Raw genomic sequence first — 27,722 nt, forward strand, 5'->3', positions numbered from 1 at the left:
GGTTTACCAAAGAATACAAGAATTGTTTTTATATTTTAAATGTTTGTTAAATGTTATTGTTAAAATACTTCCTAATAAGGAATAACAGTCGAACATCTAATAATGCACCTTCAGAGAGAAATTATTGATTGTCACAACACACACACAGCTTGCTGTACACATTATACTTAAATATATTTCTTGATTATTAACATCATGATATTCAAACTGATGTACATACGTTATTATATTACATAATGCATTGCCCAAAACTATTACACTAAAATCGGTTAGTACTTTTCTACTTACAAATGATCACAAAAATAAAATACAAAACAGAATGCACAAACAACTCCTTAACATTTAAAGAAAAACACAACAACATTTCTTAACTAAAAACAAAACCCTTTTAAATTACAACAAGAAACAGAATTGGAATGGCAATAAGGACACACAACAATGGTGTACGTGAACAAAATAAACAAAATAAGGCGCTAGTTCCGTTTTGCACCTGTCGTTTATTTCGACTCAAAATTGGTTAAGTAACTTTATCGTGAGTACCACACCTTAGAATTAGGCCTAAAAAATACTTTTACGAAGGAGATCACACAAAAAGTAAAAAATAAATCCTTTAAATTGATGAATTTTCAGACGTGTTTCTCGCACATTTTTAAGGTGTGGTATTCACAATAAGGTGCTTAACAATTTGGAGTCAAAAGGAAGTCGAAATAAAAACAGGTGCGAAACGGAACTAGCGCCCAAAATAAACTATACAGAATAAAAAGAACAACTGCATTCTATAAACTTACATATTATAACATTGATGAAAACAAACACGATTGCAAGATTTAAATGTTTGTGCTTTTTAAATATAATATAAAGCTGTCTACATTATCAAACTTTATGTGACTAATGCGATGTGGCCAAATATGGACACGATGATGTCATATCACTACCATATTTTGGCATATCACTACCATATTTGTGCATACCACTACCATATTTGGGCACATCACACTTTTTTTGTCAAACTAGTTTGATAGTGTACACAGAGCTTTAGAAGTAATGATTACTTTTACTATTTATTTACAGTATTATTGCTAGGCAACAATCAGTTTCTCTTTGTTTTAAATTCTTAATTTGTGCACACAATAAATTAAAATACAGAAATCTTATTAATAAACGTATACCAAACCGTGCATTGTTTTAGGCATGTTATGTTTAAGAACAGAAATTATTTCATATCATATCATAAATATTTATGATTTACAACAAAGAGAACTTAAAATATACTTTAATAAAACTTCAAAAAAATGTGTACTACTAGAAGAGTAAAGTATTGGATTATACAACACAGTATGATAGCAGTGTGTATTTCATAATAAAGGTATTTATAAACCAATTATTCATTTCAATTACAGATTGCAACATGATCACATGACACAACTAAACACTATAAGATAGAATTAATAATTAATAGATATTTTATATATATTTTTGGTACATCTTTTAGACCACTGGCCAATATCATAAGAAAGAAACCGCTAGTATCAAATTTACATTATAAAATTTCTTTTACCAAAAAAAATTCTACAAATCATGATTCGGAAATATATGCATGTTATACATGATTTTTAAGATTAATTTTTACTACCTGATTCGGAGGAAATTAAATCATTTCTTTTTCACTCAAAATATTATTTAAATTGTTAGTAAATCGTTAGTAATATCATACAGCAGCTACAAGAATTAAACCTATTTTTCCTAGAAAATCAATTAATGTTGAAGCAGTTTTATCTTGTAATTTCATTGCCAAAACAATATTATTTGCTAATATGAATTTAGGATTCTACTCTATTATATCCTATTATTCAAATGAATTGTCATTGCAAAGTATTTCAGAAAAAGTTAATAGTTCGGTTTGTTCTTCTGTTTCTTGCTTAAAATATTCACAATTTGGAACTTTTTATCTCCTGTACAAATCTGCAACTTTTATCAATCAGCACAACTCTCATAGATACTCATTTCTTCAAACTCTGTCCAAAGATTCGCAAGACGATTATCGTGATTCGAGCAAAACAACTTAAAATCAGTTAATAAGTGTTCAGCAAAGTTTTCATCAGATATACTAGTTGACCTCCATCGCTTTGTAAGCGTGTGATTGGTCACCCACATGAAACCAAGGTCAGTTTGCGAATGGACATAGTCTAACATGGGATCTTGTTTACTAATTCTTCTGGCAGTTGTATTATTGCTGTTATTGTTTGTTGAGTGGACTTCAGATTCTTGAGTGAAAGGAGACACAATGACCACAGCCATTCCTGTGATGTGAATAAATTGTTGGTGTAAACTCACGGAATACGGATCGTTTCGAGTATTGCACGATAATGGACTTCTGTTTGTAGTTATATCTTCTAAAAATCCAAACCTACAATAAAAAATAAATACATTATTCATTATAAAGTTTGGATAAAACAAACAAAATATTTAAGTCTTAAGAAAAAATTTATTTAATGAAAAAAATACTAATAGTCAATGGTAATTCCCAGAAACAAAGAAAAAGCACTTATAGTAAATGCTGCTATCAGCAATGATGACTGGAGTAAAGAAACCACACAATTACCTTTCAAGTATAAACTGTTGAAATTGTTTAATTTTCTGATCCTCTCTGGTGATCATTTCCTCCTGATCCTCTCTGGTGATCATTTCCTCCTGATGACCGTTGCATGAATTATTTGATCGTAGACTCAAGGTGTTAAGTTTGATAAATATTGGAGAAAGAAGCGGGTCTTGATTATCCGTGTCCAATCCAAATGGATCCAGTAGGATTGGTACAAGATGGAAACCACTAGAGGACGCTCTTCTACTCCATTCCTTAACCTGCAATACAATTCATGTATTTAGCAGAATATAGTGCTATAAAAAATATTATATAACACCTAAATAAATTCCTGTCATTTGATTGGAAGATTGTGGGTCACATGGCATGCAATAGTATGCACTATTTAATGATTACCTCTTGGTATTATTTGTACTATTCCATTCATAAAAATTCATTATTAAAGCTATTTATTCATGTTCAATAATTTATTAAAGAAAATTTAGGAAACTAAAAATGAACAAAAAAATATAACATGAGCATTTTTATGATAAATATTTTGTGCTTGAAATTAACAATATGCAGGCCCCATCCTGTGGATTCAGGTAAATAATTTGGAACTATTTGTAAATTAGGCCCAAAATAAACCAAAAATATTAGTATTCTACAGCCTGGATACTCTCATTCAAAACCATATTATCGTTATTAATCCTTCCGGAAAGTCATTGCTCGTTTAAAAAAAGGATATATGAAAATTTATTTAAAAAAGAAAAATGTATGTATTTTATGGACATTTATAGAGGAATACTGATTTCTTACCTGGTTGTGTAGCAGACTTGGGGTGCACACCAACCACTGTACTTCAATATCAAATGCTTGCGATGGACAATACTTGCTATGGTAACCAACATGATACCATTCAACCCTGTCATTTAGATTACTGTCAATGGTTTGAGTTAAATTCTTATATGTGGGAGTCCAACAAACTGAAAGACAATGTTACAAATTCAGTATTAAACTTAAAAATAAACTTAACTTCGAAAATTCATTTATAAACTTCTGGAAAAAACTATGGATTAATTTGTTTTACATATTTCTCTAATTCAGACTCTGGAATCTAAATCAACTTTCCAATTTGGATTCATGTTCAAGGCCAAAAAGAAAAAGTAGTTGCCTTTGCACAACATGACAGGAAAGACTAAGTACAATAATTGCAACTCACCATTGTCACGGTCCAGTGACTCAGGAGTGTTCCACCACTTCTGTTCTTCAAATGAAACTTCAAACCAATTACGTTCATGCTGGCCAGCGCTGATTGGCTCTGATAATTTGCGTCGCCATGGTAACTTCAAGACATTCTCATTTTTATCATCGTCTTGGTTGAAGTAGTAGATGTAGAATCCATATTTGAAACATTTCATATTTGGACCAGATATGCTTATGATCATTCCCTCGTCAAGAAGGTTCTGTAGTAAAATGGTTTGATTTTTAATGATTATGATTATGATTAGAAAAATATTATATAGAATAATAATTATGAATATGATGATGCTTATTATGATTTAAAATTATTTATTTCAATCAAAGTAACAAGCTTATCAACTAAAGCTCTGTCTACACTATAAAACTTTATGTGCCTATATATGGACATGATGATATCACTATTTAAGCATATCACTACCATATTTGGGCACTTTTTTTGTCAAACTAGTTGTGTAGACAGAGCTTTAGTCTCATTTAAGAGTTTTGAGTGAAGTAGAAACACCGATAAGTTACATCCCCTGGCACCAATTCAGGATTGAACCCTGGATCTTGGGATTGGAAGGCACCAGCCTACAGCGCCACTATTATTACACTATTAATATCTGACCTGCATTTTATTGATAGCCTCGTAGAATGTTGAGCCATTCTCAATTGTCGCCATAAGCCATGTTACAGCTTCAGCTGCCACAAAGCTGAAACAGGGTAGCTTCTTTGAACCTGGCAAGAAATTCATTCCCTCTCTGAAAACAAAAATAGAACAAAAAATAATAATAAATAAATTATACCAGTATAAAATACTAGTCCTGTTTAGAATGAGTTGAGAAAATAATAAATGTTAAATGTATTTATTCGTCCTCCAGCTTAACTGAAAACTGAGGAAATTCGAATGAGGTCCTCCACGGACCCACAGCAGCCAGCAGTGCAGTGCCTACCAGATCAGCACACCGGGAGACAATCCCTTACTCTTTTTGAATAGTGTACAGTTAACAGTGTATACATGCACTACAGTATACGGGACCAATAGCTTTATATCCCATCCGAAGAATGAGGCAATGAGAATAAAGCATCTTCCAATAAACCTAAAAATGACTACAATCTGTTTTTATGCATATTCCTTTTTATTTGTATAAAAACAAAGAATATGTTAACTATACTTACTTTCCATACTTCATTGCTGCGGTAATCTTTTCGTTTGGTGAACTTAATGTCAACTGTTCTACTGAATTTGTGATATTATCAGTTTGCTTTGCTACATTCTCAATGGCATCTAGAACCATATGCGAAATCTCTGAATTGGACGGTGGGGCGCTGGTAGGGGTGTTTGAACCACTCCCTCTTGAGGGCCTTTTCTTTGCATCAGGAAACCCTAACCTCTGTGAAACAAATATTATAATGTGTCTGCTTAATATACACAAACCAACATTTCAAGAAGTGTCCATATTTGGGTATGATGGCATTTGTAGAATCTATACAGGTAGGGTTCTCACTAATAGACGACAAGGCTTGCTTCTGTCAGGTTGTAAGGAAACAGATTTACACGTACCGTAGGAGAACTCTGGCGTGAGCTCTGACGTGAACTTTGTCTTGATGCAGCCAACGGTGAAAGGTCAATATCTGCATCTGGTAAGTTTACATATGAACTATTTCTAGAAATTGACCTTTGACATTTCAATCCTGGTATTGGCGAGACTGGAGAAGTTGTATATTCTTTGGAATGTAGTCGCTACAAATAAGATGGTTTTAATATAATTAGTTTTAAACGGAAACTGTATTGCAAAAACCTTCCTAATAATTATAATTTGAACTGTAATTTGATCTGATTTTAATTGGATGTGTTTTCTAATATGTTTATCTTCTTATTTTAAATGTTTTTTATTTGTTGTTTTGTCTTGCCCTGTATATGTTTGATCCTCCAAGCTGTCACCTGCGATGTTTGTTACATTCTTATGTTTTTTTATTTGAAATAAAGGATGATTTTACACATACAATAGGAAAACACCTGAAATATTAAAGCACAAAACTCTTACCGATGTTCGTCCTGTTCTTTGCGGTCGTCTTATTCGGTTAAGTCCTTCAATGAACCTGATAAAACCTTCTAATAGTTGGTGACACTGAGTCTCGTTCAGACTCTCAAAAACGTCAAACTTTGGTGAGCTGCTGGACAACTTTTTAATGTATGCAACTGGTGAGGGCAGCAAAAGAAATCTGCTTCTCCAGAATTTCAAGGACTGCAAGTATAGAAGGAACAAAAGGCATTACTTCTTAAATCAAATTCGGATTTGCGCGGGAGAATCATTTAGAGCCCATACAAAATTACTTTTTAAAAGATTTGACGTTTTAAACATTTATGATTTAAATTAAATTAAATCCTTCACCCTGGTATTCAATAATCTCCGCTACATTGTATCGTTATACTTGTTATTATACCATATTTAATTATATTTCATATTGTACTCTAATTGTTATCATTATCCCTTTTATCATTATATTATATAATTGCCTGGTTTATCTTAACTTCTATAATTTAAATTTTTTTTTTTTTTTTTTGATTTTATGTACTTTCACTATTATATATTCATATTTTAGTCTACTCTGTAGCAATGTTAGTATACTTATAGGCATACGGGAGTCACGACTTAAAGTTCAGTGAACTTACTGTGACTTCCATCCACCCACATTTAATATATGTTATGTAAATGCAAATGATATATATATATATATATATATATAAGTGAGTGGAAAAAAATAAATAAACGAATAAAAAATAAACGAAATACTCTACAAATCGTTCTGGGAATTGAAGTTAGAGGGACACATCATTTCTGGTGATAGTTGTATCACTCCATTTTCACTTGTTATGTTTTGCAGAAAGGAATAAAATAAAGAATACATTCTGGTTTAAAGTATCTTGCAGTATTTGAAATAGCAATAATAGTAAAAAAATGTTTAAAAAAACAAAGAATGTTACTGTCATTTAGGTAGACTGTAGAATTTAAAATCATTTTTACAAAGCATTTACTTAAAGTGCACACCTCTTTTAGTTCAAAATATGATGTAGGTGTCCCTCTATACGCAATGTAGCTATCTCTATGGTTCCATTCATTATTCTCAACAGGTTTGTGTCTTAGTTTGATGTTTGTAAAGAGGAAGCTATCTCTGCCTGGGTGCCATAGGTTGTAGTTGTATACTAACTCTGGTAACTTCTTTTCATATCTATAAACATAACAATCAAAAAATCAATCAATCATTTATTTCCTTTATTCATAAACAAACATAAATATAACAATAATAATTTTTTTTACAATATGCAAAGCTTGTACCTCAAATCAAACTTAATTACGACTACAGAAGAGTGTTACTTCTAAGTATAAGCATATTAACTAGATCCAATGGAGGTTACTGAACAACAAGTCTCAGAGACAGGATCTGCCTAAACTATCAAACTTTATGTAACAAAAAAATGTGATGTGTCCATACATGGATCCGATGACATCTTATCAATACCATATTTGGGCATATCACTAACGTATTTGGCCATATCACTACCATATTTGGCCATATCACCACCATATTTAGCCATATCAATACCATATTTGGCCATATCACTAACATATTTGGGCACACCCCACTTGATCAAACCTTCAAATAAAACATAAAACCTTTAAAAAAATTGTTTATATTATAATTACAATAATTACCTTGGTGTGTATCTGATTACATCAATACTGTTATCTGGGCTCAAAGAAATACTGTGGAATGTACTTCCATAGCTCAGCACACACAGATTCTAAATTACATAAAAATTAAATATTGGAATTGCTTTACACCAAAGTACATATATAGTTGATGTCACCATGGAGAAATAAGTTGTCACAATTTTAAGGTTATATTCAAATTCAACATTCTTACAGTAAATAACGAACACACAACCTGTAGAGGAAGACATGAGAGTGTTGGTAACCATCCCATATGTTCACAGCCTATCAGATAAGATTAGGAGAACACTTAAAAACTATAGTGTACGAACATACTTTAAACCATCCTTACAGAAGTATTTTATTGCTCAAAAGAACCCCAACTTACTTTTTTCTCATTTGTAACAAGTGAGCCTCTGTTCCCAGATAATGACAAGCAGTCACTGCCCTCATCAGGTGAAACAACAAGCTGAAAATCCTGCCAGAAAACAACATTACAAATATTCACATGAAATACTGTAATACTAATTTAATAATGCATTTCTCAGTATTCAAAGGGGTGCTCCTACGATCACATTCAGACACTATGTGAGTAATATAAAAGTGACTATACGATGCACAAGTGAGCTAGGAATATTAAAATATATAGGTTTAGGCATCACATATTCCATTCCCTAGTAATATTAGTGGCGGAACCAGGATTTAGAAATAGGAGGCACCAGGGCCTAAAAATGGTGAAATGAAGGGCTGAGCTTAATTTGATGTCCTATCTTTTGCATTACAATTCATGAAATTTAGAGGTGCTCCCACTTGGATCCACTGCTACGGTATTAATGTATTAATGTAAATAAAAATTATATAATTGCACCTGTATTAGACGTTGAGAGACAAGCTCCTTAAAGACAGCCGCTGTTGTCATTGTGTTCATGGATGTTGTATCATCCACTGCTATGGAGTAATTCCCCTCAAAATAGTCACTTTGTAGAGCGCATTTGTCCGGAAAGAAATCCGTAGTAATCGGGAAGCATGCAGTGATGGTTAGCGACTTTCGATCAAGACCTAAAGGTTAAACATGTATTTTAGAAACGAAAATTGTAATATTTTATCATTTTCTATTCTTCTTTATAACATTATTCTCATTTGTGAGTTTATTTCAAACTTTAGCGTTAGTGGAATGTATATTTAAAAACCAGACATCCGAGTGTGGAGCTTTCGCTAAATGATATCTCTTACAAACTGATATACCTGATGAAATAGAGTAAGCCATACCTGTTAAGGTGAAGGGGGTCAGAGCCTGTTCCCCCGTAATTCCCCATGCACATCCAATCCGTCGTTTCAGATCAATACGATCAAGAACAGTCTGAGAGTCTGAAAAAAATAACAAATAGAATTTAGTATGACAAATAGTGTGTGTGTAGATAACTTCTGCATATTTTAGGATCACAAAAATGTACCTTTTTATTAATAAATAAATACAATTACCTAACATGCATTCAACTTTCCAATGAATACAATTATAATATATTATATAAATATTATTATATATTATAAATTATTTTAATTACCATGGTGATCGTCACTCTCACTTTCATCCGTGGCAGACAGGTGGATAGACTCGCTAGACGACGTGAGTAGAGAATGGCCATCGTCGCAAGGTTGTGTTGTTGTCCGCCAACGTTGTGCGTGTACAGGAGTTGATGTATTACTTGCTTGATGTTGAAATTGAATCACCTCTCCAGATGGACCTTTAAATATTTATTTTAAAATAAATGAACTGATATTTATGTTTAAAGGATGTTAAAGCAGGTATAAGTGCAGTGTGTATATAGAACAATGAACAATGTCACAACATCCACATTGTTTTCCTATTTTAACATTGTTGTTTGTACAATTTGATGTATTTTCTTGTAGTTTTATTGAATCTCAAATGTAGGAAAGACAACAAAATATTATGTGAGAATGGAATGTTGTAACATAAACAAGAGTAAAATTTATACCCATACCATGGGGGTAGACATGGGTCCATCTTCGTCGATCTGGTGTAAGCTTTGTCGTCAAGGTGGTAGGCGAGAAAGGATTCATCGTTGGCGGAAAATTCTTATTTTTTGAGGATTTCTTTTTTCCAAATGAAAACACATTGCCATCGTACGTATCATAGGGGTCATAGTTCACATCTTGCTCTAATTCACTAGGTGGACAGTTAGGTAAACCTAAGTATTGAGGTAGGTCATATTCATTGCCTGCTAAATGCAGATAGTCATCATTTATTTTGTTCTGAAAATGAAAATGGAAAAAAGAAAGATTTATCTTTAAATATAACTTTAGGATTTAGATGCTATACGGGTCAATTTTTAGGATAATGACCAAAACCACAAAACATTGTTTTCTCTTATTTTGCTAATACAATTTGCTCTCAATACTGGACACCTTTGGATGGCCTAAAATGTCTGCTTTTCCGGAGAGTCTGGTATTAGGAATGTGTTTCTAATGGTAAAAATGAATTTGGGACCTTTTGGACCTAAAAAAAAATCTGAAATTAGGAGAGTTTCTGTTTTTCAGAGAGTCCGATATTGGGAGAGTCGACTTTAGTAACTTTCTAAGTAATAGTATTATTTTGTAAAGCACAAAAAACAAAAGACGCTGTACAAACAAGTGAAAGATATCAAGGAAAATTGAAGATCATGCTGAAGTCCCTTAATAAGTACCACTTAAGTCTAGCCATACCTTTGGTTTTCTGTTAGGCTGTAATGTCCTGGGTGTAAAGGTGTTACTGTAGCGTTTCTTACTTTTAGATATATAAAAACTGTAGTTAATCCAGTGAGGAATGTGATAAATATCGGAATAGTTTTGAGCCACCTCTGGATTGGCATCTATAAACTAAAAACAAAATAACAAAATTTAATTATCCATATTAAGTTCGACGGTTTGTTTAAATTCAATTAAATATTTTTGTAAGAGTCTCAGCTTAAAAGCTTTCTTATCTAGAGTTCCCTTTTCCATAAATATTTGATGACATCTTTGTACAAATTATTATTAGTTTTATGGAATAAATTGATTTTGATTGATTGATTCATTTTGGTTAATCAAAATGGTTTAATTACCTTAAGTAATGGTACAGCATGGAGAGGTTGTTCACCCAAGCACACTAGATCACTTCCAATACCTTGTAAAAGAATGTAAATAAAATCATTAGCAATTTACAGACTGTAATTTCTCTTACAAACTTTATAGAATTATGTTTTTTTTTCAGCATGTATTGCCAAGAACACATACCATAATCTATCATTCTTGATTGCGAAAGTTCACAAAGTTGCCGATCGACCTCAAACACACCGTTACCAGGTGTTACGAATACTACAACTTGCCCAGTCCTTTCAAAGTTACGATTTGAGTAATGGTTATCAAAAACTAAAGAAAAAAAAATGATACAATCAATTTAAATTACATAGATACACAACATATTTTCATTCATGTTCAAGATTCAAGACATTTTATTGGTCCACTTAAAATTCATTTTGCTTGGCAAGATTAAGACAATAAAACTACAACAAAGAAAAATACATCACATTGTAAAAACGCTATAGGCCATCCTACTGTAAAAATACTGTTAGAATACAGCTATAGGCCATCCTACTGTAAAAATACTGTTAGAATACAGCTATAGGCCATCCTACTGTAAAAATACTGTTAGAATACAGCTATAGGCCATCCTACTGTAAAAATACTGTTAGAATACAGCTATAGGCCATCCTACTGTAAAAATACTGTTAGAATACAGCTATAGGCCATCCTACTGTAAAAATACTGTTAGAATACGTCATCAATAACATTACATTCTAGCATGCGTGACATGCGATAGTACACTGTCGATCCTATAAACAAATTCTAATTAATTTTCAAGTATAATAAAAAATATTTACCACTAAATGACATATTCAAAGCTTCTAGCATGTTCCCCTCTGCTGCAGTTGAGTTGGTACCTTTAGGCCAGCAACCATCTGGAAACAGGACATATTACAAATTAATTAATTGATTAATTAACAATTATTTTGTAAAAACTGTAAATGTTTAAATGTTATTGTTACCTTCCATTTCCTTGTGTTTAATGTGCTTAGGATAGTCTAACATTGCTTTCTTTAATGTCACTAGCAGTGGTGTCCATTCATTATGTCGTTCATTCTGAAAAATTACCCTAAAAGTACAAAATAAATAAATAAATAATAAATATCACCCTCAAATAATTTACTAGCAAATGAATAGCATAACAAATTATATATTATATATATTTTAATGTCCCTCCCTCCTGAGAATTACTTGCACATTTTTCGGCAAGTATTTAATACACAAAGTAGGGCAAAACATCTGACCAGTTGACTTAACTCCCTGATGCAGAGCTACTCTGTATTAGTTATAAAATTATCATTGCTAATCATTTTCCTAGTAGTCTGAGAATAACAAGTGTTACATTAAACATTAATTATTGTACTTCATTCATGTTTATTGAATGTATGCATACGCATGACCTTTAAGTGACATTAATAAACGACATTTAAGTGTAGGCTAATTATCTTAATTGCCATATTTAAGTCTTCTTGAAAAAAGAAACTTAAAATTATAACAACATTCATATTTCCTCTTGATCCCCCTAATGGATTACTGCGGCTTAAGTAATTTTAACTCATTAAGTAAAACGTAATCTGCGCTAAGTATGATTGCTTAGTAATTGAAATAATCCTAAGTTCTTGTCTGAATATTAATAACAACATTATTGAGTACATGCTTAATTTCTGTTGAAATATTTAAGCTAACAAGAAAATCACAGACAGGCATTTGCATAAAGTAAAATATGTTGAAATGTGATAATGTTATTCAAATTATACTATATTATGATGATACAAATGCGTTAATGAAATTAAATGGTAATTTTTAAATCAAAATTTAATTTATGTTTAAGTGAGCATTTTTTTTTTCTTATGTCAACGTATTTACAAATACAGCTATTTCCTTCTCCTGGTAAAATATATACTAATTAATAACTGGCTCAGCCTAAATATTGTGCATGTTTTTCGGTATACATTATTTCAAAAAGGTGCACTGACGAGATCTAATAAGATTGAAACAGTACTGTCTGAATAAGACTACTTATTGAATATAATTATATAAAATTCACATTTTTATCTAACCAAATACAAAAAAAATAAACTGGATTTAAAACATTGATGCAAGGTGCTGGAGTAATATAATATAATATATAACGGTACCGATAAAAATCTTCATAGATTCTGCCTCTGTTGTTTATTGAAAGACATGACTTCATAGAATCTGGAAACTCATCTAAAAATGATGGAAAAACAAAACTACTTTGACACTCTCTTTGGTTTTAATGGCACATTTTAAACTTGATGAATAGTTTATATAAAAAAGTTATTTATTCATAAGACTGATTTTACAGCACAACTCGTTCAATCAACATTGATTGTTTTACACAAGTTTGTGATAGTCATTACATACACAGGTCTTGAATCTCTTTTACAGAGAGATGAGCTAAATAATAGATACAGGTCGATCCTGGAGACAGAAGATTATTTCTAAAGAAATTAATCAGATTGATGGAAATGCAAGTCTAGTTTAATATATTAACAGATACATAGTAATTGAGTTCAGTAAAACGATTTTTGAGAGTGAATTTCTTACCAAGAGACTCAGCATTATCATAATACGTTCTTGATGTCAGTACAATAGTGACTTCACTGTTAATGTTCTTATCTTTCCAACCATTAAAGAGTTCTGATAAAAAGCCATCTACTGCTTTCTCCATGTACAGTTCACCTGCAACCAAGAAGAGAAAGATCTCAACAATGTAATATTATGGAATCTTTTCCAGCAGAACAATTTTTAAATTTTCTATAACAAGTCTGTAGGTTCATAGGGTTCAAACAAAGCCCCCTTTTTCCTGAAGTGCCCCTTTTCAAACTAGAGATCAGCAGTTAAAGTATGGTAAAAATGCCTAACCAGTATAGTTTATGATGACTCTTGCACCTTTTGTGGAAAAATGAACCAAAAAAAAAAAAATTAAAGTAAAAAACTAGTTATGGGATTGCATAGAAACACACAAAAAATAGAAAAAAAAGGTAACAAATAAATAGTAACTCACCCCAGGTGTCAAACAACCACATTTCACTACTCATTTGAATAAACAGGAACACCATCGCGGTCGCTGAACGAAAAGCTACCTTGGTATTAGCAGAAACAATCCCACAACGCACTCTTTCACCAACGGCCCAGAGTTCATTCACCTGTGCACCTATCATTGAGAACTCTATCTTCTGGGAAAAGTAGAGGCAGCTGCCAAGCTGTTTGGGAAAACAAATCATAAAGTAAACACTGTATATATCACAAAGGAAACGTAGAGTGGAGTCAAAAGAAAACATTACAAAAACGAAAACAATAACACACAAAGTCAACTTCCCCTGTTAAGCTCTATCTACACTATCAAACTTATGTGACATGATGATGTCATAGCACTACCATATTTAAGCATATCACTACCATATTTGGGCACATCAAACTTTGTTTTGTCAAACTAGTTTGATAGTGTAGACAGAGCTTTAGGAAACTAACATTATATGTAGTAAATTCTAAAAGAAAAGAAGTAAAGTAATTTGGTAAAATGATTCCATAATTAGTTAGTTTTGAGGTACACCAAGTGTTTTAATTCCATAATTACTCATTTATTATGTTAACATTAGGAATGATGAGGTCACACTTACTAAATGCTTCTTCAGTCGCCACATGTCACTTCTGCTAATGTACTGGTCTTTGAAGACTAGCTCAACCAGGTCAAGCGTGACGGTTGCTAGGTCTTCCACCGGACGAACAACGACATCTTGATAGGCTCTCAACTGGAATGACTTGACAAGGTTTTGTTCAATACTCACAATATCTAAAAATAGAATGAGTATGTTTTAGAAAATGATTCAAAGTTAGTTACTATCACATCACCAATGATTTGATTTTGATTTTAAATTATTTGAAAAATAACATTTCTTAAGTTGCTGACATGAAAAGGACATTTAAGGATGATCATTATTCATCATTCTTTATTCATCATAGATTGATTTTGATTGATTGATTGATTTATTTATTCAACCATATTTCAAGAGGGTGACCCAGCCAGCGGAAGCTGATTTTGAGGGGCCCTCAACAAGACGACATAAAAACATTGGCGGCGGCAGCATCTTCCTTCATTCTCTTACTTTTCTTTTGCTTTGTATATTATTATCTTCTATGAGTCTGTAAATAAATGTTATGATACTTGAAACTTGAACAAATTTGGATTCTCTTTAATCTGAACTTGCTTTTAATACTCATTCAAACTCTCAAACAAATGTTTTTTGTTTCAAATAATAACCACAAGAAGTATGATTAAGTACAAATTAAAAAACTTAATTCGCATAAAATCTAATAATTAATAAGGAGAATTCGTAATAGAGGAAAAGAGTTAATAAAAGTCATAAAGAATTTGGCACAAGGTGGAGCTGTATCCTGTTGAACAACAAATATTGAATTACTAAAAAACATTCATTTATGATTGTACTCATTCAAACCATCACAACATTTCAACGACAAGCACATGTCTTGTTATCTCACGTGAGTCACAAGGCTGTTGCTAATAACATTGTGCGCACTTGGCGCTACGCCAAGTCGACGCGAAAACGAAACTAAACATTTCATTGATAAAGTTTTTTGACACAAGTTGTTTTGAGGTGAGCTACGATTATAGTAAAAACAAGACTGCAGAAGGTATATTAATATTTCTCTCATTTATATGCTTGGCATTATGCCATTTTATTACTTGAAAATGAAACATAAATTTTCATTGATCAATTGATGGTAATTATGAGCCAAATTTGTTCTGATATCAGCTTTATACACAGTACTCTCCAGCTTCCAAATCAAAGTCATCGACAAGAATGAACTTTTCAAATACAAGTGTTACGTCTTCTATGTGGTTTTATTAATTATTCTTAATAGTTGCAACTGCCCACACTCATCTGATTAGTAAATTAATCATATCCACATGACATTACTCGTGTGATGGCACAGACGACGATTTAACAACTAAATGAAACAATTCCAAACTGAATGTATGACACAACCATAACAATAACAAGCTGGCCAGTATAAAAAAAAACAAACAAATAGAAAGTATCAACAATAAAAAACAAATAATGCATTATTCAACAAATAATTTTGGATTCTATCAATTTTAATTGTTCAGAGCAAATTAAATTATTTCTATTTTCTACAAACAATTTTCAAAAATTTGGAAATCACATGGTCAAGGTTCATAATCATATTTAATAAAAGGGACACTGACTGCAATTTATTTATTTACCTTGACATGACCTCTGACCTTGTACAGACTTATGACTTCTTATCTGCTCTCCTAAAATTTTACAGTTGTGTGTTCCTCTCCTTTTAAAGGCCCATATTAAATTATCATTTTCCTCAATCTCGCTCCATAATTATTATAAAAAAAGGTAGAAATACTGCAAGGTTTACAAATCTACATTGCGGTATACTTGAGACCACTGTACTATCTTTAATGCTATTAAGTACCACTGTTATGGAAAACCACTGAAAATAGAACAGTCAGACTTTACTATAATGAAATGGTCAGATCACTGTACTAAATAAAATTATCTCAAAGACCATTGAAGTTTAAAATAAAATGGTCAGACAAGTTTACTACAATGAAACGGTCAGACCACCAGGTACTAAATAAAATTATCTCAAATACCACTGTACTAATAAAGCGGTCAGACCACTGGACTAAATAAAATTATCTCAAATACCACTGTACTAATAAAGCGGTCAGACCACTGTACTAAATAAAATTATCTCAAATACCACTGTACTTAATAAAGCGGTCAGACCACTGGACTAAATAAATTATCTAAAAGACCACTGTAGGCTAAACAAAGCAGTTAGACCACTGTACTAAATAAATCGGTCAGACCACTGTACTAAATAAAACGATCTCAAAGACAAGTGCAAGGCATTTACACAAAGCAATCGGGCACAACTTAAGTATTTCAAACCTGTTGTGTCTTACCTTCCTTGATTTGCTCCATTACTAAATCGACTATAAACAAATCTAATGCGTGTAAGTCCCTAGCATGACGTGATAACTATGCCTATTACACGCGTGCTACATCACACATAAACAAAGCTGTAGTAGTAAACATTAAGGAAGTCTAAATTACGTTGAGTTATCGACTCATCGTTTGAACGCTGACTGACGAGAATTCAAGGAAATTAACCAATGACGATGAACGTGAGAGCGAGGAGGAAATTGAATCATGGTCCTTGCGCGTAGTAGCAGCACGCAGTCACGTTGTGTGATGTCATTTCACGTGAGAGGTCATTAGGGACGATCATTTGGAAATAGGGCAGAAAATTACAAATTATAAATAAATATGTGCAATAAAGTTAATAATCTACTAACAATTAATTATTTTTAAAAAAACAACATTTTTTAAGAACTTTCCTGATTGAAAGTAGAATAAGCTAAAAAAAAAATGTTCGACAATAAGTGGGATAGTTTTGATCAAAATATTATTAAATTTAATGGTTTATGAAAGAAATGTGTAAAGGGAAAACAATAAATGTTGTTTATGTTACTTCTTTGCATTCTTTGCCAAAAGAAAAGATAAAGGAAGTAATCTTGACAACCATGTGGAATAAAATCAAGATCATGTTGTTTACAATATTGACAACATTGTCTCAATGCCAGAAAGGTAAACAAAATACCTGTCACATTGAACTATACAACACCTCTGGTCATTTTTAGTGGAGTAAATAAATAGGAAATGACTTTACAATTACATTGCAAAAAATAAATGGGGAAAAGAAGAAATTCGTTCGTCGATGAAATCGTTAATTAAGTACAAATTATAAAAACCAAATTTGGCAACAGCACCAATTCTGAATTTTTCCATCGCAGCTAACAAGACATTTAAAAACTATTAAATCACCATATTATAGGATATTTAGTAGACAGGAAATTTTAAGTCCCAGTGTTGGAAACGTTTTGTTGTTTTTTTTACGCATTTACAAACAGATTTACCTATGTAAATAATGGAACAGTCTGACAGTTGCATGAATGGTTGAATAATATTAATCGTTTCCGAATAAAACCGTCAATGAGAGAACTTGTAGTAACCTCACTTTGACACAAATCAAAACATCCTGCTAAATTGTGCAAAAATAGCATTTACAATTGCTTCATTAATAAATTGTAATAGAAAAAAAAATGTATATACAATATGTACAGATGTATATCTATTTTTTTGGCAACATTTTTTGTTGTTTTTAGTTTCAAGGTTAGTATTTTTCATGGTTTTCACAAGCGCCTTGAGAACTTTGTGGATATGTGCGCTTTATAAATCTTATTATCTTATCTTATCTATATATGTACAAGCAACAATAATTGGACAGTCATGTACCAAAATTGAAAAAAACAAAAAATTGGCTGAAAACTGAGTTTACCAAAAAATACAATGACTGACATCAGTCTGTACAAACCAGTGACTAACAGACAGACTGACATAACCGACATAATAATGACTGAGTAAGAGTTTATCACTATTTGAAAACAATGAATATTTAAAGTTCTTTCCTGGATGTGGCCAATTAGAAAGAAGCATATGCTGACCATCATTCATGTATTATTGCTTGGGAGTACAGTTAATGTATACAGCTAATGTTTTCAAATTAACCAACGGACCTGATCAATGATGAAATCATAAGGACATTGGTCAAAAGGTCAATGACACCAGGCTCTATTGTTCTGTCACCATAATAATCACAAACAAATTCTTGGAACAGAAACCAGAAAATTAAGTGATGAAATAATAATGAAAACTGAAAACACAACACAGAATCTAGTAAAAAGTTAAAGAGTTACTATTATAATTCTTAAAATGTTTACCAAAAGCTGAATGTGAATTAGTTACCTCTTACCATGTGTAGTAGAACTAACTAATGAAAGCATGTGATAAGAAATCGACCAATCAAACCGCAAGGATACACATACATAATACAGTATGCAAATCATTTACCATGACAACACATTCATTTGTGCATTGAGATAAACATTATCATTCTTCACATACCTTTTTGTTTTTGAAGAAGTTCACCATTAAGGGAACGGACTTGCAGGAGTAGTCTGAAATTCATAAATATAGAAATTATTATAACTGAATAAGAAATCTTAAACTAGCGGCTCTCTGTGATCCAATTGAGAAAGAACGTAATACTAAACACAGCATTGTATTAATAATGCTATGTTACTTTGGCACATTTCATTGAAAATGAAGCATTTTTTAATAACTAAAGCTCTGTCCACACTAAGTATTAAACTTTATGTGACAAAAAAATGCAATGTGCCCATATATAGGCATGATGATGTCATATCACTACCATTTGTGGGCATATCAACTAGTTTGATAGTATAGACAGAGCTTTAGCATTATTTTATTCATTTGTTGACTATTCATCTTTGAATCAGTAAATAAACATTAAAACCCGTAATATATTTTTTTAATGACTAAATTGAAACCCATAATACACAGTACATTGCTGCTTGGTTTATTTGTTTACAATTGGTCATCTTGATTAATTTTTTTTTTTTTTTTTTTTTTTTTTTATTTTCATACTCATCCAACAGCAAGTAACCCGCCAATTACAGGATGGATAAACTATTTAATAATTTCACAAGACAAACATTATTATTTCATACTCATCCAACAGCGAGTAACCCGCCAATTACAGGATGGATAAACTATTTAATAATTTCACAAGACAAACATATACACGATGCTCTACATAAACAAAGACTTATTACTAAGTCTTTGGGAGTGGAGTTGTAAATTGTCATGAGAAAAAAACCCTGACATATGACAGGACTTGAACCCAGGACCCTTAGATTGGTAGCCAAGCATCATAACCACAAAGCCACAGCTCCACTTCATTATAATAGTAACCATAGTAACTATATTTGCATATGACCTTGATTAGTCATAATGAACTTACAATAGTAAACAGGTACTAAATCCATAAATCCAGACTCAATGACAAAAAAGGATATGAATATAGATTAATATGAATATTACTAATGGCGAAATGGCTAGTACTTATAAATAATATGTTTCCTGATTAAATTTATGCGAATATAGTTTAACCCTAATGATTTATATTTACACAGGAAGACGATTAACACAAAACTAATTAATTCTTTTTTATTTAATTAAAAGTTAAATTACAGTTCTAAGCTATACACCCCCACCCGCCTTGAGAACATGAAAGTGGGTAAATTTTGCGGGTCACACAACGTAATCCAACAACGGTAATTGTCAATCACCAATTACTGGAATTGGCTTGTTATACTATTATGGGTTTATGACTTTACATGCATTTGGTAGTATTCTGATTACTTAGTTTGAGTTGAAGAAACTCAATTAATATGTAAAAACAAACAATGTAAGTTACTCACTTATGTCTCTCATCCGGATGGAATATTTCAAGAACGTCCCCAACTTTGACATTTGGGAATTCTTTTGGGATGATAATTATTTCATCCTCTGAAAAATAAAATTATACAAATTTAACATTTAGAAAGTAATTATTGGCCTTCAGAAAAAAACAATTAAGCTGATGTTAAAGCTCAGGTACAGGCATGAATTTTAAATATAATATTGGTTAATTGTACATAAATCAAATATTTGTAACAGAAATCGAGACGAAAAAACATGAATTTCCCTTAATATGGTCAAATACAAAATTTTGCAAAATTGTCCATAAAAACCAGGAAGACTTTTTTCAGTAGTTAGGTAGTTAACCTAATGTAATAACATGTCTGGTGACTCCCTAGACGGTGAAAAAAGATGGTGGATATACGTTGGATAATTTTTTTTACATTTTTTTACCACACCGTACCACATAGCTTTTTAAAATGCCTCTCTATTTACAAAATTTGTGTACAAAAGAATAGAGATTTAGATCACCTGGCCTTTAAGCTCTATCTACACTATCAAACAAAATGTGATGTGCCCATATATGGACATGATGATGTCACATATCACTACCATATTTGAACATGTCACTACCATATTTGGGCACATCACACTTTTTTTGTCAAACTAGTTTGATAATGTAGACATGCAGAGCTTTAGGCCAACTTATGGTTGTGCAAAAATTCCCAATTATGCGTTTGCAAAGAAATTCAGAATAGGTCCTTTATAAACTAGTATCATTGTTTTCAAATAAATGCATTCATTCATGCAAACAGGAAAGATTTTAAGTAGAATACAGAATGGTTAAGTATGGTCTTGATAAGTACACTCACTAAAGTTCTGTTGTATTGAGAGGAGTGAGACTACATTCAGTTTACACAGTAGCTGTTAATAATGTTTATTCTACATAGTAAACATTATACACTGTGTTAATCAAACAAATAATATGCAACTATAATGATAATGTACTTTCTCAACTACTATGTGATTTTAGTAGGATGTATTTTGTTGATATTTTTTGGTTACACCTTCCCAAGTACAGTCTGCTACTTATACAGTTACCATACATTATTACTGATTAATTAATTTCTATTTTACTACACTCAATTAGTCAAAGGTAGATTAAGCAAGGAGTTGTAAAAATATGTAATTATATTTATAACTCCCTGGATTAAGCTATGAAGGGTAGATAAGAAAGTACAAGGGATGGATTAAGAAGGTCAGGGTTGTCTGCACTGGAGGAGATATATATTCTTGTTCATTTGCTTTTTAAAAATTGTCCAACTAGGAATGCAATGGTAAATACATTATACATCTTCAAGACATTGATGTATAACTTCTAGGATTCTTCTCTTTTTTTTGCATTTTTTAAAATTTGTTTATTTTAAAACAAAAGTATATTAATCATTTAACTTTACTTTATTTTTGTCAAATTTTTACGTTTTATTTGAAAGAAGAAATGTTATTTGAAATAAAATGATATAATCATCACACTGTACTACTGGGTCCAGTATACTGAGTCCAGTATGCAGTGCAAACACAACCTTTTATAATGTTTAAAAATCAAAACAAGTTGTAAGCTTACCACTGAAGGACTTGTTATGGACCACCAATTTCATGTTGCCAACATGTTTCTACTACGCACCACTATGTATTATGCTTGCGGACTGCAAATCTCACGTTTTCAACACGTCTCCACCGCAAACCAGTAAGCACATACTTGTGTTTACAAAATGATTATTAGTTAAATTAGTCTAGTTTCTGAAAGAGAAAATAATACTTTTAGTTACAAGTCTTTTGTAGAGGCAGTTGAGGAAACATACTGTACTATACTATACTGTTAGTGTAATGATGATGATGGTCATGTAAAAACAATATACAATGAATACCAACAATTAAATAAAGCTGATCTTTGCTGGAATCAACTTTAAAAGATTCGTAAAAATCTCCAAAAAAATAATAAAGCTGTAATGCATCAAACAGTATAGTTCCATTGATATAATACAGTATACTTTTGTGTAGATATCTCAGATTACTGTTTTTTACTGGTGACTCACAGATACAGATTGTGTACTTAAATTAAATTAATCATATACAGTCAGGAATCTTTCCAGGTCTTCACTGGTAAAGGTCACTAAATGCCATAGCTGTAAATGATTTCTTTTGGTTATTATCTATTTGATTTTGAAACTTAAAACAGTTAATGAAAAAGTTTGTTTTCTAGTGTACCCCTTTCTCCATATGTATTCGTCTTTTACCAATATTTTATCAGTACCTGATGATGATCTATGGTCGAAAGTACTCGTACAATAATATTTTATTTTGAGGCAGAAACAAGAAATGTGTCTGTTTTATTTTTATAATAAAAAAGTATGTATATGATACACAATTGTGTTATTTAATATTCTATATTTTTTTCAGAGAGGCTGAATCAGAGCTGAGGTACTGCCACACACACTCACCAATATTATCATATATTAACAAAAATATATTAATTAATATCACAACTTAAAACTTAAATTCTGAATGTTCTTAATCTTAAATGTATATTTTCAATTTTCTTACAAATTTTAAACTGCAAAATATTAATAAACAAAAATCATGATCAAACTGAAAGAGCTCACTTAAATTACCATTAAATTACAAGAAAGAAGTATACACATAATACGTGATCTGAGAGGTAGCCTGGGAAGGCAATCAAGGTCGGCGACCAAAACTTGTTTAACAGTCAATTCAATCAAGGTGAAATACTGCCTGCCGTCGGTCGGTGGTGGTGCCTAGCTAGGCATAATTTTGACAAGTACAATGCCTAAAATAAAATGATTCGGGCCAAACTAGGTTAGTTGTGTACAAAGAGTTCTGCAGCCTAACATTTAACAATAATTGAATATTAACCGTTAATTTGTTCTACCTGCAAACCGTTGTGTTGACGGAAATCGTCAGCATATTGTAGTAGTATCGCTAATTTTTACTACTACAACAAGACTCGTGTGTGGTGCAATGTTTTTGTTATGACGGTCGACGAGTACGCGACGACGACATCACGGCTGGTCATTCAACCGTGACAAGATAGCAAACCTAATTTTGATACAACAAACAAACAAAATAATTACCGAAACAGAATGTAGCTATACTCGCTCCATAATTAGTCAACGATTATATTTTTAATTACTAATTAATAACAATCCAATGTTGTACGCCAAAATCATGTTTCTTACCAGTTCTGCTGCAGCGAAATATCTCTCCGACGTGCGTGACCTCTATAATTATGAAAAACGAGGTGAACGGCCATGACCTCAGTTTGAACTCTATGCTTGGTTGATCAAGCTCCAGGGACCAAAACAGACGACGTCGTTCATAAATTAATTAATAATATTAATATCCATTCTTTTTATTTACACCTAATTTGGTATATAATTCGTTTATGCTCACAATTGATGAGTGACTATAGCAACTAAATAATACAGTCGGCCATAATAGGCGAGCTACTCCCGGCTAGCTTTTACGACAGTACTTATTTTGCCAATTGATTTAAACTAAGATCATTTTTGTATCCCTTTTCTACTAGCCTATTAATTCAGATGAAACATAACATTTATATTTATGTTTCTGTTTTCAAAGCAAAATCCGAGGCTCTCCCAGCACTAAAAGGTTCTGCCACAGCCATTTTGGGATGCATTGATGTGTGGTGGAAAGAGGGACGTATAATTCTGTGAACCCCCAAACACAGCATATCTTTAACTCTATTCCACCGACCAGCGTGGGAATCGAACCCACGACATTCGTGTTACTAACATGACGCTCAGTCGACTGAGCTAACTGGTCATCTTGCTTTTAACTGGGTTAATATGTCTATTTATGACGTAATGATGAATTACGTAATACACGTATAATTAAATAGACTAATATCAGCTGTTCAGTCATGTACGGTTTGCTCAGTTTTTGCATCTCTTAATTCGGTTCAATTTTTTTTTATGGAAAATGAAAATTTAAGTGGACTTTTAAAAAAAGTCTGAAATTGCTTCACTGTTTAGTACACTTGATGGGCAGGAAAAGGTGTATAGCGCCCTCTATACGCCATACGCGATGTCTTGTGACGTGTAGAAAAAGTATTATAGTGCCCTCTATATGCCATACGTGATTCGATAGTAGCGTATTGTCTCTCATGAGAGATGATAAGAGTTAAATCTTATATATTTAATAGAACTAGCCTAATGATGCACAATAACCAAGCACAAATCTCGTATTTCATCTCGCTTCCTCACAGTGGTTAATAATTGTTTATTTTAATTCCAAACTCAAATACGACTGCAATTAATTTTGCATATGATTTATGAGCGCGATTAAGATCCAATCAAAAAAGTAATTTTCTGTAATGAATCTATAGACACAATGGAATTGCATAAGAAAGACAAATCAGAGGATACAATTCAAATAAATGACACTTAAAAATAATATTTTAAAAAAATGTTTTCCGTTCTGGCCGATTCCTTAACGATAATGATCGCATTGAACACAAAATAGCCTCATTGTTTAGGGGAACGAACAATACATTATTTTAGAACATCATTAAAATAAAAAGCAATTAAGGTCTATACATATTATTATAAATAGACAAAGCTTAAAATTATTTTGAACATTCGCCGATTGTAAGCTTTGATAAACCACGAAGTTGGTCGTCTTCTGATAAAACAGAAAACTCTTTCTATGAGCATTTGACGTCATGCATTACGTATTTTCTGTTTCTCTACTTTGTTCCCACTAACGACGCAACAAGGACGACGTAAAGCTTGGTTTCCCACAAGAGACGCAACGCAAGGACGACTTAAGTCTGTTTTCCTGTCGACGTTATTCGACGCTATCGTTAACAATAATCGGCGATCATCTACGTAAACATTGAAATGTTAACGATTTACAGGAAAAGGTACTCGCTATTGTTATCATTTCAACTTGATCGTTTTCAAATGATCATCGTTGAACTGTTAACGATCAACGACGACAACGTCGAATAACGTCGACAGGAAAACAGGCTGTAAAGCTTGGTTCCCATTGAGACGAACCGCAAGGACGACTTAAAGCTTGGTTCCAACTGACGCTGACGCAACGCAAGGACGTAACGCAACGCAAGTGATTTGACGAATCACAAGCAAAAGATTATCAGACTGTCGCTTATCATTGAACCAAGCTTAGCGCAAAGCAAGCGTCAATTAGTTGTGGCGCTCTTACCATACGTCCTCCTGCGTTGAATTGCGCGGCGTCTTGTCATGGAAACGTTGCTGTTTCGTACGATGTATATGTGAAACTTATTTAGGCATTATTATAAACGAAAATAATTCAATAATTCTTGGTTTAAAAAAAACTACGAGGCCTACTGTTTCAATATTTAGTTATTTTAGGTAATATAACAACCTGATCTACAACTAATAAACGTCTTCGTGGAATTCATAAAATACCAAAATGAAAGTTATTAGTAGGTGGCCTAGTAATGTGATAACACTTTAACAGAGAATAACATATCTTGATGTAGTCGAGTACCTGATACAATCCTTATTAAAACAACCAAGAAACAACTGTGTCTGTATTGTGGTATATCGTTACGAGTGTTTGTTTTCCACTACGGGTACTACGTATGCGTTTTGAAACTTAAGTACTTTTACTTATCTACAAATTTAGATTTAAATGGCATAACGACCCAAGACTATGTATCCAGCGTAGGAATTGCCCAGGGGCCTATGGTGTTCTGGGGCGTCGCTAATTTGCGCGTACTTGCACGCGTACCGCACCTGGACGACTGATCAAACCGGTAGATTAACACGTTTGCTATCATAAAAGTTGTTTAGTTCGGCCTAGAAATAATATTTGTATATGACAAACATCATAATTGCTCTAAATATGCCATATTTATCTGATTTCGTCCATACCTTATTAGTAAAAAATGATTGATTTATTCGTAATTTAAGAAATTAACAATTTTGATTTTTAGTTTGAGTGAATGATCGATACCAACCGCTACACACGTTTCTATCGTTTTGTGTATTATTATTATTATTGTCAGCTGAATTTTAATTATAATAATATCTGCATAAAATAGTTTTTCTCAGACTGCTAACAGTTTGTCTAAGGAAGACGAAGCATTATTAAGACTGCACGCACGTACAAGAGAAACTGACGTAACATTATTTTAAATACGCAGACTTGACGCATGGAAGCGTGGATTGAAACGTTATCAAATAATTACCATAGTATATTATTGTTGATAAACAATTCTATAGAATTATATTTATATTATTTACTTTATCGTTTTGATTTAGCTTTTCGCTTTTTTTTTTTTTGTATCTCCATTGAGATCCAACCACTGATACCACAGCATTGTCATTTGTTCAGTAATTTGCCTTTGGATTTATATTATTATTATTGTTATTATTATTTATATTACTGTTTTTTTATATCTGTTAAACAAGAACGGCTATCGACATATTTTGTATTATTTGTGTTACGTTACATTTATTACATATTTCTTCACCAAGGTCAGTCATACGCGTTGAAAGCACTCTCACGTGTAGACTTGTTGGAAACGGCTGCCCTAAATAAACGAAAATATGACATACACAAAAGAAAACGTACACACACCTAACATATCTCAAACACCATGTCTACTTGTGAAAGATCACAAGGGGCCTAACCTAGGGGCGTGACCTAATATCGCTGCCCGGGGAGTGGCGCCGAGCGGCTGAAGACAGTGAAACCAAAGCTGGTACGAACACGATGGGGAGTGGGCTATGATAGGCGGCTCTCCCTACTAGAGATGAACAGAGCTTTACCGATCAGATTTCATGTACTTATCACTCGACGTCGTCACAACATGTTTGTTGGATCATGTTGGTGTTTTACAGATTGAACAGAAAAGTATACATGAATGATAACAAAACGCTTTTAAACATCTAACAATTTGCATCTTTGCAACATTCGTCCGGGGAAAACAACAATAAAGTGGTTGATACCGAATAAAAAACTGAACTGAATTGAACGCAACGTAAGTGCATCGTGCAACGCAAACAAATTGACCAATCAAAAGCGACAGTTCGGATGATTTATCGCATCGTGATCAAATTACTTGCGTTGCGCTTTACGTCCTTGTGTTGCGTCCTAGTGGGAACCAAGCTTAAGTGCGACTCATGACAAGAATAGAAAGTTAGTATCGATTGATTGAAAGTTCGAGCGATTTATTATAATTTTGATCTAAAACTTTATTCGATTATAACATTTAAAATATAACAAACACGGCGCTCTTTGCAATAAATCCCAAACACTTTCAGTTCCGTTGTCTTAAACAAGAGCTATATTTACGAGGCTTATGGCTGAAAATATTCAGTTATTTTAACGTACGTCCAAACAAATAAATCTGAGGGTGTCGTGTGAACAGGGATATTGCATCATATATATACCGTATGAACGCAGAATATATATATGATGATGTAGGTAGACCTTGTAGTGAGGTTTGTTAAACGGTGCATTATGTCAGTTATGTTTTTCCGCTGTGAACATCGTTGATGATAATTGTCGCCCCCACTGTGTCCAAAAGCACTGTGATGCCGCAGAGTTGAGGCA

The 27,722-nt window shown here is 32.4% G+C and overlaps 1 protein-coding gene across 1 annotated transcript; it reads right to left on the bottom strand.

Moving 5' to 3' along the window:
* Positions 1-1,536: 1,536 nt before the first annotated feature.
* LOC140045528 (GATOR1 complex protein DEPDC5-like) lies at positions 1,537-23,076 on the bottom strand. Its single transcript, XM_072090472.1, has 28 exons — positions 23,026-23,076; positions 21,700-21,875; positions 20,096-20,183; positions 18,717-18,769; positions 14,307-14,479; positions 13,691-13,889; positions 13,231-13,365; positions 12,798-12,870; positions 11,622-11,728; positions 11,457-11,534; positions 10,810-10,944; positions 10,638-10,699; positions 10,261-10,413; positions 9,540-9,810; positions 9,102-9,281; positions 8,806-8,904; positions 8,405-8,595; positions 7,925-8,014; positions 7,540-7,628; positions 6,874-7,054; positions 5,869-6,069; positions 5,385-5,564; positions 5,000-5,214; positions 4,449-4,581; positions 3,801-4,044; positions 3,398-3,564; positions 2,603-2,859; positions 1,537-2,407 (listed from the first exon to the last, which is right to left on the bottom strand). The coding sequence occupies exons 2-28, from the start codon at positions 21,731-21,733 to the stop codon at positions 1,975-1,977; spliced, it is 4,221 nt and encodes a 1,406-aa protein (XP_071946573.1). The 5' UTR covers positions 21,734-21,875; positions 23,026-23,076; the 3' UTR covers positions 1,537-1,974.
* Positions 23,077-27,722: the final 4,646 nt, after the last annotated feature.

This window comes from Antedon mediterranea, chromosome 3, assembly GCF_964355755.1.
Source record: "Antedon mediterranea chromosome 3, ecAntMedi1.1, whole genome shotgun sequence".
In the NCBI taxonomy this organism is placed as follows: Eukaryota; Metazoa; Echinodermata; class Crinoidea; order Comatulida; family Antedonidae; genus Antedon; species Antedon mediterranea.